General features: G+C 39.4%; 1 protein-coding gene across 1 annotated transcript; it reads right to left on the bottom strand.

Annotated features, from left to right (window-relative positions):
• Window positions 1-11,261: 11,261 nt before the first annotated feature.
• Window positions 11,262-11,867, bottom strand: LOC129250575 (uncharacterized). Its single transcript, XM_054890190.1, has one exon. The coding sequence runs from the start codon at window positions 11,865-11,867 to the stop codon at window positions 11,262-11,264; it is 606 nt and encodes a 201-aa protein (XP_054746165.1).
• Window positions 11,868-13,732: the final 1,865 nt, after the last annotated feature.

The following is a 13,732-nucleotide window of genomic DNA, read 5'->3' on the forward strand; positions in this document are numbered from 1 at the left end:
TGAGTGGACTTCGGTGTATGGAACCAGCCCCCTTGATGGAAATTACGTTGATGAGTAAAGCTGAATGTGAACAAAAAAAGAACAAGTTTGTTTTTGCCCGGAGCTTTTCAGCCCATGTGTGAGAAGTAACAACCTAAAACATGGAATTACATTGACCACTAATAACATAAATTATAATTAAAATAAAAATATTAACATTAACAGCAATTCTACGGATAGTTTGAGTGAAAGGATAAAGAGTTTAGTAAGAGATGTGATCCTCTGGCGAGAATTGCTACTAATGAGGGTAGGCATCTAGTATATCAATCGTGTCTGGAATATATGAATAAAATGGTCCACCCAAATTTCAATTTACATATTCTTCATACACATTTAATAACTCTGATGCACTATTTGTTATCACAACCGCGGCAACTTCGTGTTCATCGCCCCCGAGTTAAGGGGTTATATACAGTTCGAAATCAATTATTTTTTATTTTATTTTTTTAATGTACATAGACTTAAGTATAAACACAAAAAATTTAATATCGTTCTGGTGAATATTTTCGAATTTACACGCAAATTTCAAAAGGCGTTTAAGAGTACTTGAAAGTGGTTTCCAACGCATTTTTCTCAAAATGGTGTTTTCAAAGTCGGTCACCAACATTACCCGAAAATGGCTAAACCGATTAGTCTCAAGTTTAAACCCAAGCTTTTTAAATACATTTTTTAGTAATTGATCGAAGACTTTTTTTGACGGATAAATATTTTTTTTTAAACAATTTAAGCCGAAATTGTGGTCAAAAATCGATTTTTTTTTAGAAACCGCCATTTCGTCAAAAAAATTATTTTGCTTATTCCTTCGATTAATTACTAGATTTAACATTACTTTAACGAAATCTGTTTGGTTTTTTAATTACAGAGGATCCAGTTCAGAGATATAGTGGTGAATCCAAAATTTTTGAGGGGAGCTCCCTGAAATCAGCTGTAGCTCCTTTCCAAATAAATATTTTTACTAATACTAAGTCTTAAAATACAGCTAAAAGATAACATAATATGTCAACAAATTTTTAGATCAATAAATTTTAAAGTTTTCTCAAAAAAAATTCTGGAAACTTTTTCCGGCCGTCTAACTGAATATAACGCCTTAAACAATTGTGTTGAGAAGCTCGAAAACTTTTTTTACGATTCTTGTTTTCTTTATTCAAGGTAACGACAAATGAGCAAGGTAACGACACATTTTTTCGTGCGTGCAGCCGGCTAAATCGAATTATAAGACGTTATCACGTCAAAGAACTGATAGCTCGACCTTCTGCTTTTAAGCGACTTTAATCCAATCCCTCCTATAGGGAAATTGGATAGAAAAATTTCAAGATCTTAAGGCAGATTGTTGATATGGTCTCCAAATAAATGAAGCATATTCCAATCTAGATCGAACAAACGCGGTAAATAGTAATTTCCTGGTGTAAGTGTCTGAGAAGTTTGAACTATATATAATATTACGTATAACAAAGCCGAAGATCGAGTATGATTTTGAGATAATATAATTGATATGACTTCAAAATGAAAAATTTGAGACAAAAATAGCTCTAAGGTCTTTGGAGTAATAATTGGTGGTTTCATCCACCGATTAAAGGGCCTTATTAGAAATATATGGCGACTTTAGAAGTGGCTTGAAAACATTTGAAATAGCCTAGATCTGGAGCCTAAGCACATCTTTGGGTTTCTTATTGAGGCAAAAGTTTTGAAGTCGCTTACATATATTGGGTGTCTGTCAAATGAAAAGCATCTGTTAATATCATTTAGAAATAAGACGATATTAGCACATGAAAACTAGAACACTACCTCGAGGTACCCTAGAAGTAGCAATTAAAGGGGCAGAAAATTCACCCTCAATTGTAACAAGGCAATTCCTTTCACTTAGATAAGATTTTAACCATAAAAGGAAAACCGAGTGAAACCCAAAAGAACCCACACAAAACAATTCTATGTGACACCATGTCAAACGTCTTAAAGTAATCAGTGTAGATGCAATCAACTTGAAGTCCACACGAAAATGATTCAATACATTATTCACTGAAAATGGCCAAGTCCGAAACAGCAATAATATCAACATCAATAACAATAATATTAACTCTTGATGGTATTTACCTTCTCAAGGTAAAAATAAATAAATAATTGGTGCTTACACTTCTGTTAGGTGTTTGGTCGAGCTCCTCCTCCTCCTATTTTTGGTGGGCGTATTGATGTTGTTCCACGAATGGAGGTACCTATGTACAATGCTAAGCCGACTTTTTAAAGAGAAGTATCGGAAGACCGTCCCCATTAGTCTGGATGAGGCCTTCAAAGCTAAAATTCTTTTTGAGATGTCCTCAGTGGAGAGATCCAAATTACTAAATTTAATAATGAAAACTGACTAGAGTGGGGAAAAGCATCCGAGTCACCATTGTCACGGACAAAGTTGGATTGAAAAAACTGAGTAAATCAATTGGTCAACTCTATAGGAGAGCTTGTTACTTGCTCATTCAGACGAACAACAGTTGGTACATTGTCCCCGGTAGTGTTGAATTTTATGAAGTCCCAAAACGCTTTCGACTTGACTTAATAATATATTATTCTCACCACTACGGATATATTTAGACAATTGAATTCTTTTGAAAAATACTGAAACCTAATACACAAATGAAGAAGTTGTCTTAATGAGGAAGAAGAAGATACAATCGTGCCCCTTCTGTGCCTTTGTCCTGTTCTATCCAGACGGATATTTGCTATTCTAGGCAGGCAATTTTTTAACGAATTGGAAGATCTCAGTTCTGCAGAAATAGGAGGTATTCTAAAATTTTTGAAAAGCACACACTGAAATTGAAATTTGAAAACGTCGAGCCAAGGAGCACTAGGAGATTTGGTTGTTCCTACAACACCCAGGGTAAAAAGTCCATTGTATTAAAATATCTATCCTCTTCAATAAAGGAGGGAAGGAGAAAAGTGTTAGAGAAAGAGATAGGAAAGAATAGAGACAGAGATAGAGATAGTTAGTCCTGTGAGCATTTTTCCAGATTCTTCAGTGCAGCTTTACGATGCCGTCCACCAAGCATTTACCCTCGAAAGTCGGCACGTCTTTCGACTCACCGATAACTTTCCAAAGATAGCTGTCAAGATAGTCTTCTTGCCCTTTGGACAGTAGACCGTCTTGTTTGTCGATATGTATCTCTACCGTCATTGCCTTTGCTGCCACTCTCTCGATTGATTCGCCAGACTTTGACGGAAGAGTGCTATTCGACATTTAAGGTCCCTTAGCTTTTGCCTTGTCAGGTAGAGGTTTGTCTGCCTTGGATTGGGTCGAGGAAGCAGGCATTTCCGATTCCCGTCTCTCGACTTTCCTCTTCTTTGCCTTTCTCCGCTTCCCGGTCGTTGGCACAGATTCCGTTTCGTTTCTGGAAGAGTGCAAAGTTACAGAGGAATCCTCTGTTCTGTCACGTTTTCCCGTTTCCATTACAGGTGTCGAAGTTGACAGAGCATGAGTACATACCTTAGCAAATGCTTCGGCTTTCTTCACCTTCTGTCTTCTTCGTTTGATCTGCCTTGCGGATAGACCAGCTCCTGCATTCGAACCTCCAATAACTTCAGTCTTTTTACCGGTACTTACCTGATTTGCACCAGGTTTTACCCTTCTCAAGAACTTACTCGGTACCATAGATCCATCTGAGTCTGATAAGAGATTGTCCGCCATCTCCACTTTCTCCACAACTTGTTCAGTTGCTTCGGATCGTTTCGACGTCAGTGTATCGCTCACACTCACTCGGCTTTCTATTGGCATAGCCAATGTGCCATGTTCCACCACTTGTAGTGCGCTTCCTTCGGAATCCAGGGTGTCAGTTCCTGTCATAAGGGGGTGTGGGGTTCGGGCCTGCACATCCGATACCCGAGTCGTCGATTGCTCGATGGGAGGATTTCCCGAAAGTGGGTTACCTCGTGCAGAGAGATCCATGTTTAACCTCCACATTGTAGGAGGTCCTGCCAGGTTGTCGGTACGGTACTCTCCACAGGGTACTTGGGTGGCAACCAATTCCGCGTTCCGCGGATGGGTGGATACCCAATTCCTATATGGAGCGGCCCTCTTAGTTCTTGGTAAGTTAATCTCCATAACATGGGGTTCAATCACCACTTAAGCCTCATCCCCGCGCCAAGGAGACCGACATGACAAGAAAAGCACACACTGGTTTTAGGAGAAATAGGGAAAGCTCCCCACACGGCATCACAATGGGCTATGAGCCTGGGTGCGCCCCACAGGACAAGCGCTTCAACCTAACCTAACCTAATAAACAAATGATGGTTATTAGTTGTTATGAATTTTCTGTTATAATGCTGCTGTGACGCAAAGTGTGGCTTAACAGCCTTCAAAATCCATATATAGACATTTTCAACAATAAGGCACTCATCAATAGACTGTTTGACGGATTTTACCTGTAGACGAGGTCATGGTGGACATTTATAATTGTGAAGAGAAACCTGTTATAATCTAGATTGTTACATGTTTTGTTTTAAAACAACATCTTTGCGTGTCTTTTGAAAGACCCTTTAAAAAGCAGTAATCGGTAGATCAACATATATGTAAGCTTATTAATTCTTGTAGGTTTCCAACAGTTTCCTGTGCAAATTTGTGCCTTTAACGCCCGATTTCTATAGTGGCCAGTTTTAGGGTAGAATGCCAGGTGAATATTCTCACGATGATTTGGGAGCTACTATTCCTTAATTGAAGAATCCGATCCGAAAGACTACAATATCGGAGTATGCCAACTATATATATATACACGTATTTATATGTACATATATATAACTGGCGCGTATACCCTTTTTAGGTGTTTGGCCGAGCTCCTCCTCTTGTTTGTGGAGTGCGTCTTGATGTTTTTCCACAAATGAAGGGACCTACAGTTTCAATCCTACTCCGAACAGCAAATATTTTTCTATAAGAAGCTTTTTCATGGCAGAAATACACTCGGAGGTTTGCCATAGCTTGCCGAGGGGCAACCGCTACTAGAAAAAACTTTTTCTTTATTTTGGTCTTTCGCCGAGATGCGAACCTACGTTCTCTCTGAATTCCGAATGGTAGTCACGCACCAAGCCATTCGGCTACTGCAACTATATGTATATAGCGATTCCAAAAAACAAAAACAGAAAGGGTTACATTTATATTTTTATAATTTATGTACAGTATGTCAAATAGGAGGGGGAGGTCGACTAAACACCCCAAAAGGGTGTACGTGCCAATTATATTTTATATATATATATTAACTGTATATATGTATATATAATTAATTAAATATTTATATATATAAATAATCATTCTTGATACAAGGTATGTGCATTTCACAGCAATATGTTGAGTGTGCATGGTGTATATATAATATTATATATGATATAATATATAATATGAGTACAATATTTTTTCGAGATTTTTACGTTTTTCTCCAACTAACACTTTTCTCAATAATTCCTCTTTGTTCGATCACTGGATTGCTAAATGAAAAGTCACGAACAAATGGTAACACAATTTGTTTGCTCTATCACACCCTCAACTTAAGACTGACTACTTTGTGCGAATGCTCATATACATGTGCGTAATAACACAGGTCAACAACGTTTTGTTCTAGAAAAGTGTAGGGTCATTTCCGAAGTAATTTTTTGCGTAGAATCCGAATCCGGGGTTTAAATTGCTCTATCGCGTCAGGACTTTGAGATATCCTAACCTAAAAGTGCAAAAAACGCTGTTTTTGCCCATTTTTGAGGTTATGTAGCTACGCAGATTTTGCTCCTCATAAAAAAGTAAACATAGTATTTTAAAGTATACGTCTTCTTCTTTTTAATGCCGTTGAGTGTGCTTAAATATCTTTATTTTTCACTGAGATATCGCATTTTGAAGTTTCCATATTTGTGAATTTTTCGATATTCGAAAATCCATTGAGATAACATGAGACGTGATACGGTCGATTACATAGTCGCACAAAAAAAAACATGGAGACTTCAAAATGCGATATCTCAGTGAAAAATTAAGATATTTGAGCAAACTCAACACATACATCTACAGACAGTTTGAAAAAGTTTACTTTTTTTCATTTTATTAATGATTCTTTGTATTCGACGATAAAGTAAATATTCATCCCATGTGAAAAATTACAATTAATACAGCTTTTAGTTACAGCGAACTAAACAAACTTGATCTAATTATGTACATATCCATAACATAAAAATGAGAATCGAACAATTATTTTATTCACTTTACTTTCATGAAATTTCATAAATATTAATTTCATATTTATCTGGAGCCTTTTGTGCGGTGTACGTACTGTAAGGGGAGCATATTAGCTATCTTATTTTGCGTGCTAATAGGAATACGCATTCATTTGTTCTGGTCTGCTATTTCCGACTTATCAGTGATCTGAGAAATTTAATTCCTAATAATTAAAATTCACAAGCTTCGTACACAACATTCGATGGCATATCCTATCGAAGCCTTAGAGAAAACGAAGCAAATCAGTCCTCAGTAGAAACTATCGGAATAAACTCATGCTGAAAGGGCACAAGTATGCTTTACACAGATTAGATCGGATGAGTAAAATCACAAAGAGGGTAATTAAAAGCTACGCTCTGAGTAATCGTTGGTTATTCAAAAAATATTAAGAAAGTGGCCATTGAAAGATTAAAATCTAAATAACGCCTACCAAATACCAGATCTTCGAAGCGGCTTGAGTGCAAGTAAGCTATCAACATGCATCTCATACATAAACTCGGAGCTACCGGGGGGAATGTATTACGCGCAAATTTATAGAGCACCACAATCACCAGAGCACCAAAAGAGAGTTAGCATCATGAATCGCAACGGAAAAACGTCAAACAGAATCGACTCAACAAATTTCGCATCATAAAAGTTTTCGTTCAGCCAGGATTCAAAAATTACGAAGTGACCATATTCTAATTGAGAGCTCAGCAAGCGGACGGACTCCATTTTGGCTCTGAGTCCCGACGTATTGCAATACTAGATTTTGAATATACGGCAAGCATAGTTAGAGCTTTCCTTCACTTCTGGTGCAGTAGCTGAGGATATTTTTGAAAAAAAAAAGAAAAAATTTAAAAGTCTGATCACAATATTTTCTGGCCAAATGTCTGACGAAAGCAGTTTGCCATAAAAAGAATCCGTTAACCCTAACTTAAAGTGTATGTCTAAATGAAATTCACGTCAGCATCTTTTTTCCCAAACTTAAAGGACGAAATCAATTTGTCATTGATACGAGCCACATAACTGATAACCGCAACAGCATGAGCAGTATATTTACCAGGAGCAGCAGAAAAGAATTTACAGCAGCACGAAAATCAGCAACTATAGGTGTTTTAATAGGAGGAACAGTAAAAATATAACTGTTTCCAGATTTCGAGCGCGTAATAATTGTTTTTTCACGTTTAATATTATATATTAATGATAAAAGCGCGTTTAAATAACTAGCAAAAAGAAGACAAGTGGGGATCTAATTTTTTTAAATTCTTTCCTCTAAATGTTGACCGTTACGTCGAATACACTCTTGGGATCAGGTCTCTATAATGCGTGCCACTCGTTTAAGAAGTGATGTCGGGTCGCCATTAACCTTGCGAACGGTATTATCTTTTAGTGCTAAGATCGTCACTGGGCTTATTTCATAGACTTTACTTTTGAGATACCTCCATAGAAAAAAGTCCATCGGCGTAAAATCAGACGACAGCTTATCAATATGTCAGGGAAGAAATCAACCAGTATCGCCATGGTCTCTCTGGCGGTGTGCGACGCGGCACCATCTCACTGAACCCCTGTGTGTATACTGCAGGAATGATGTTTTCTCATTATTGGCGGAAAATAATTATTCAGAATGCGTAGATGTATCTTACACCGTCCACAAAAGTTGTTTATCCTCGGAATGGTCCAATTATTCTCAAGCTTAACAGTACACACCAAATCGTCACTTTGGAACTGTGATGGTGGAGGTGACCCATAACGTCAATTTGGTTATTTACACTTCCATTTAAATGAAAATGGACTTCATCACTCTAAAGCATATGTTTTCGTATCAAATCACTCCAGCATTGCTTCGCAGACATTTTTACGCAAATTGTAATCCTTTGGCTTAGCGCTTGCACGATTTGAATTTTTAAGGGGCAGTCTATGATTCTTTTTCAATATTTCATACACATTAGTGTTTGGGAGTCCCAGGGCAGCTGCTCTCTTACGAACGGATTGACGCCGACTACTGTGCAAACTCGTAGCGACGAGTTCCATATTTTCTGCGCTTTCCTGAGAAAGAGTTTGTGCAGTTCCCCTTTAAAAACTGTCAGGTGAATGCCGATGACCGGGTAGGAGGTCTCTGAGGCCAATTCATTCCTCTTTCTTGCAAGTTCATCAGCAATTTCATATCCCTCTATGTCCCTCTGTCCTGGAACCCAAATCAGAGAAATGTTACCTGCACACTCAAGAGATTTGATCTCCTCCTTACAGGAGTTTACTAGTTTCGTTCTGCACCATGGCGTCGTCAGAACCTTGATCGCGGCTTGACTATTGGAGAAAATGGTAATATCTCTCTCGCTTCCGCGTTCTCTAATCATTTCACATGCCTGCAGGATCGCAAAGACTTCTGGTTGAAAAACACTACGAGTGCTCGGCAGTTTAAAGGAGCTAAATAAATTGGCGGATTTAGAGAAAACCCCTGCTCCGATTTGTCAGAGTTAACTCGGAGACCGCAAGTGGCAGTCCAGCGACTGAGTACAGCCAGTGACCTTTCAGCATAATCAAAACTTCGTCAATAACAACTAGCCAAAGTAGGGGCGAAGAGACACCACCCCAACGCAGTGATAATTGAATCCGCCCTGATGTTATTAAAAGCACCTTCTATATCTATGAAGGCCGCCAAAGTAAATTTTTTGCCTTCCAGAGATTTTTCCACAGTCCCTACGACTTCGGATAGTCAAAGATTCTTCGGCAGATTCAGCCTACTCTCCATCCTCCCTTTTTACAAGAGTTCTGTAGAATCCTTCACGGGTTCAATGGGCCCGCGTACATCTTCCAGCAGTTGCGTTTGGCATGATTAATGGCTTTTTTGTATTCTTCAAAATTACACGATAATTTTTACACTTTTTAATTTAGTAGCATTCGTTAAACACCCTCCTAACCTTCTTTTTCAAGTCGGCCAACGTCTTGCTCCACCAGGGAGCAAAGTCTTTCTTGCTAAAAGATACTGGACAAGCCACTTTGAAGGTCGTTTGATAGGATCGCTGCAGTGGAGGAGTCGGAAAAAGTTCGCTTGTTCAATTTATTATTAAAACCCCTATTGAACAGAGACAACAGTTCTACACCACCCTCATGAACGACCACCTACATTACAAGAAATACTAGATGAAGTCAACTATATGAAAAACTTCAAAGCTCCTGGAGAAGAAAATATAACAGCTGAGCTCCTAAAAAACGCAAGTACTAGTTACATTGAAAGAATGCATCACCTGACTACATTGATCTGGAACAATGAAACACTGTCAGGCGACTGGAACACAGCAATAATACTCCCCATTCACAAGAAAGGCGATAAACTAAACTGCAAAAACTATCGCGGGATTTCCCTACTCAACACAACGTATAAAATCTTCACAAGAATTGTTAACAAAAGACTTATAGGCCACTCGGAAAGAGTACTGCCAGAGTATCAATGCGGGTTTCGACCTGGAAGATCAACAATAGACCAAATTTTTTCTCTCAAACAGTCCGTGGAGAAATGTTTTGAGCATAACATTGGGCTGCACATGCTGTTTGTTGATATCAAGCAAGCTTTCGATAGCATCAACAGGAGGGCTATCCCCACAATATTTCATAAATGCAAGATCCCAGACAAACTAACCAGAATAGTGATGATGACTCTGAAATGAACTGTATCCAAAGTAATGATACAAGATAAAAAATACGACCCCTTCAGAATTAAAACTGGAGTAAGACCAGGTGATACGCTCTCATCAACAATCTTCAACCTTATGCTATGCTGTGCCATCGATGAAGTAAGTGACGCAAAAAGGACTGGATATATTTTAAACAGAACTGCCCAATTATTCGCATACGCAGATGACATAGCAATTGTCAGCAAAAATATCCACGCCCTAACCAAAATCTTCGCTGATATTGAAATTGCTGCTAGTAAAATTGCTCTTAAAATCGACGAAGATAAGACGAAATATATGATGATGTCCAGACAAAATAAACCAACATCAGGCATACTGAAAATTGACGATTTTTCTTTTTAAATCGTTGAATCATTTACCTATTTAGGCTTCAAACTGAGTATAAAACCATCATTAGACCAGTATTATGCTATGCAGCTGAATCGTGGACGCTAATTGAAGCAGATGAAACAAAACTGCAAGCCTTTGAACGAAAAGTACTCAGAAGATTTTCGGAGCAATCAAAGATCACGGCGAGTGGCGGATAAGATGGAACGACGAGTCAGATCAACTGATAAAGGGCGAAAATGTTATACGTTTCATCAAAGCGCAGCGGTTAAGATGGCTGGATCACATTACAAGAATGGGCGGTACGAGGGCGCAGAAGAAAATCGTAGAAGCCAGAGCGTTCAACACTAGAGCAAGAGGAAGGCCGAGAACAAGATGGACCGACGAACTAGAGAATGACATCAAGAAACTTAGGATAACAAACTGGAAAAACGTCGCAAGCGTTCGAGACGTATGGAGGTCCCACGTGCAGTAGGCCAAAGCTCAGAAAGAGCTGTAGAGCCAAAAGATTATGATTGAACAGGGACCAGTCATTTCTTTTAGGGTTCCTGTGAGGAGATATGGATTCCCGATCCGAAAAGGAATTTCTCTGAGAAACCTTCCAATTATCAACTCTAACGGCAGGCGAATTAGTGGAGAGAGTGATATCAAAAACCTCCTCCCAAAGGTTTAATGTTTCCGATACTGTAACTACAAACGTGGGGGTGTTGCCCTTGTTCCAAATAAAGGGATTTTGACTACTCTCACGACTGGTGAGCTGAAATGAGAAGTCAGAAAGGCATTAATAGTATTCCTAACTAGAATACAAACCCTAGGCTTACCTTCCGACTGGACATAAAAAAGACCATAGTGTCTGCTCTGGAGTCCCATGACCTCAGACTGCCGAACTCAGGGTTCTTGAATCCGACAGATATCTTTATCTTGATCCATGAGGAAGACACAGAGGTTATCGGTAGCTTAACTCGCGTGGCAAAGGTTCATTTGAGCTACCCTTAACATTTCTTCGTTAAAGGATGCTCACCTAAGCCTGCTTTATGACCGAGCCCCGAGGATTTCATGGAGCTCTTGGCTTTGGGTACCGCGCCCGTCGGAGACGGCCAAAGCTCACCGAACTGATTTGCTACGTCCTCTATTCCGTCCAGCTCGCCATCCGGAGCACCAAACGCGGGGAAGACCTTAAGTGTGGCCGTCGTGTGGCCAAAACGCAGTTTGTGCTTCTTTTCCTCAAGTACCTTCAGGAACTCTTCAGAAATTAGCAGCTTGGAGCTGGTTTTCTGAGGTTCCTCCATCTTGATCATAGACCAGTTGTTCATTGGAATCTTAGGGTTTTGAAGCTTGAAGCCGTGGAGGATCTTTGGACCCTCCAAATTGGCCTTCGGTAGCCAAATGCGGGCTCTGGGTCTTTTGGGGATCACCGAAGCTGGGATGAGCTTAAGTGAGAGACCCTCCCAGGCATTGCTGACTTCAGCAATGAACTTCTCCAGAAAACCTCTGGAGAACTCATCGGCGCTCTTAATCACCCTACAGCCACGGTAGATGTCTCCCGAGTCGAAAAGAGGTACTTGTCGTGGGTTTGCCATGAGGTATTCGACGATCATTTCTGACAGCCGTCCATTAATGGCACCCCAATTGGCCAGCACCTCTAGGCTTCAGCATTGGAGTGCTATGGTGAGCACTCGACGTGCTGGGTCTGACCACAGTGTCCTGACTAGAAGCCAGCAGCTCATCTTCCGAGAGTGTGCTGGGTACAGTTTTTGTTTTTCCGTAGCAACCACTATTTTTTATTTGTCGTAATTCAAATTTTGGTCCTACTAGTATGCACGGAAGGAAATGGCCCGCCGCATCAGAGCCGGGATACTTGCTACAACCGCAGTTGTCTGGGTATCGGAGGGGACCGTTAACGGCTGGTTATTTAAGCACTACCAGTCATGCAGCTCTCGGCACGGGTACCTAACACCTTAGCTTAGAGTTCTGACAAGGTTTTACCGCCTTGACTCGGTAGACAGAGCCTTGATTTGGTTGGGCTACAAAAGAAAATGCATAACAGCAGATTGAGTCCCTGTTATGTTACACTTACATGCACGTGGGGCCAAACCCTAATTGTGGAATGACCCACAAGCACGACAAGCAAATGTAATATTAAGCACTCTTAGGTGGTTGAAAGCTCCAATGACGACAGTGATCCCATCGTTACCAAGCCGTTTCTGTTTTGCTCAGCCTCCCATTGTTGAGTTGGCTCACAAACAACAGGTTGAGGCGTGGTTTTTAGTCGCCTCTTACGACAGGCATCCGTTACCTCGGGCAAATTCTAACCCCCTAACCCTCGGGGGCGCATATGGCGAGAAAAAATGTGCAGAAAAACATTCCGTTCAAACTAGTGCAGCCATAAAAGCCGTTCGAGAAGGAATTCGCAGAAATCCCCTTAGAAGGCAGAAAGTCATGTCCAGGAAAATTAATGTATCGACCAGATCCATGTGAAGACTAATTAGACATGATATCCATACGAAAACCTTCTTCGCTCAACGGGTTGTTTTTGACAACGCGCTTGAAGAAAATTCGCGCTTAACCCTAGAACACACACCCAGAAAATACCGCGGTTTTTTTAATGCTTATTCAACCGATTTCTATGATTTTTTTTTTGAAATGTTTTTTTTAATATATAACAAGTATTTTGTCTTTTGTTTCATTCGAATATTCCTACTGGTTCCAGCGATATGGGCAAATAAAGTCAGGACATGCAACAGTGGATTTTTGTTTTTGTTGTTGTCCTGATAAATGCAAAACAAAATAATATAATTTATAATAATATACTTGTAGAGTAACAACGAATACACATTTTGGTTTTTATTTCATTGAAATATTCTACCTGGTTCAAAAGATATGTGCAAAAAGGTCGCGCAAGGTATGGGTACGTAGGTAGCAAATACACTGGTATAACTGGTTTTTGTATTTTATATGCAGCTGCAAGGGTTGTTTTCACACGAGGTGTTGTTATAAATGCTGCCTGTTGATATTTTCATTATTGTTTTGGTGCTCAAAAGTGTAAGAAGTGAAAATAAATATAACTGAAACTATAAATAACTGGATACGAAATGACTTCAAGAAGAAACGAATATTTATCAAGTGCAGCATATAGAAGGTAAAAAATGTAAAATAAGCAACAATGTAAACATATACTAATTTTTTTTATTATGCAGGCTAACTGAGGAACAGCGTGAATCATATATACAATCTTTATTTGACGAAATTCGTGACTATGACGCTCCCTATGACTTTGACTCAGAAGATGAAGAAGAAATTCAATTCAATGACATTGAAATTGCTGATGACGATGCTGAAGTTTCGCAAAGTGCCGCAGAAGTATTACCTGATTATGCGGACTATGAGGATGATGAAGAAGACGATGAAGAAGAAGAAGTAGAAGAAAATAATGAATTGCCTGCTAGTAGCGAAAAATTTGTTG

This window comes from Anastrepha obliqua, chromosome 6 (assembly GCF_027943255.1).
Source record: "Anastrepha obliqua isolate idAnaObli1 chromosome 6, idAnaObli1_1.0, whole genome shotgun sequence".
NCBI classification, from domain to species: Eukaryota; Metazoa; Arthropoda; class Insecta; order Diptera; family Tephritidae; genus Anastrepha; species Anastrepha obliqua.

Excerpts from the sequence above, each read along its gene's own strand:
- LOC129250575 (XM_054890190.1), bottom strand. The coding sequence starts at position 11,867 with ATGATCGTCGAATACCTCATGGCAAACCCACGACAAGTACCTCTTTTC.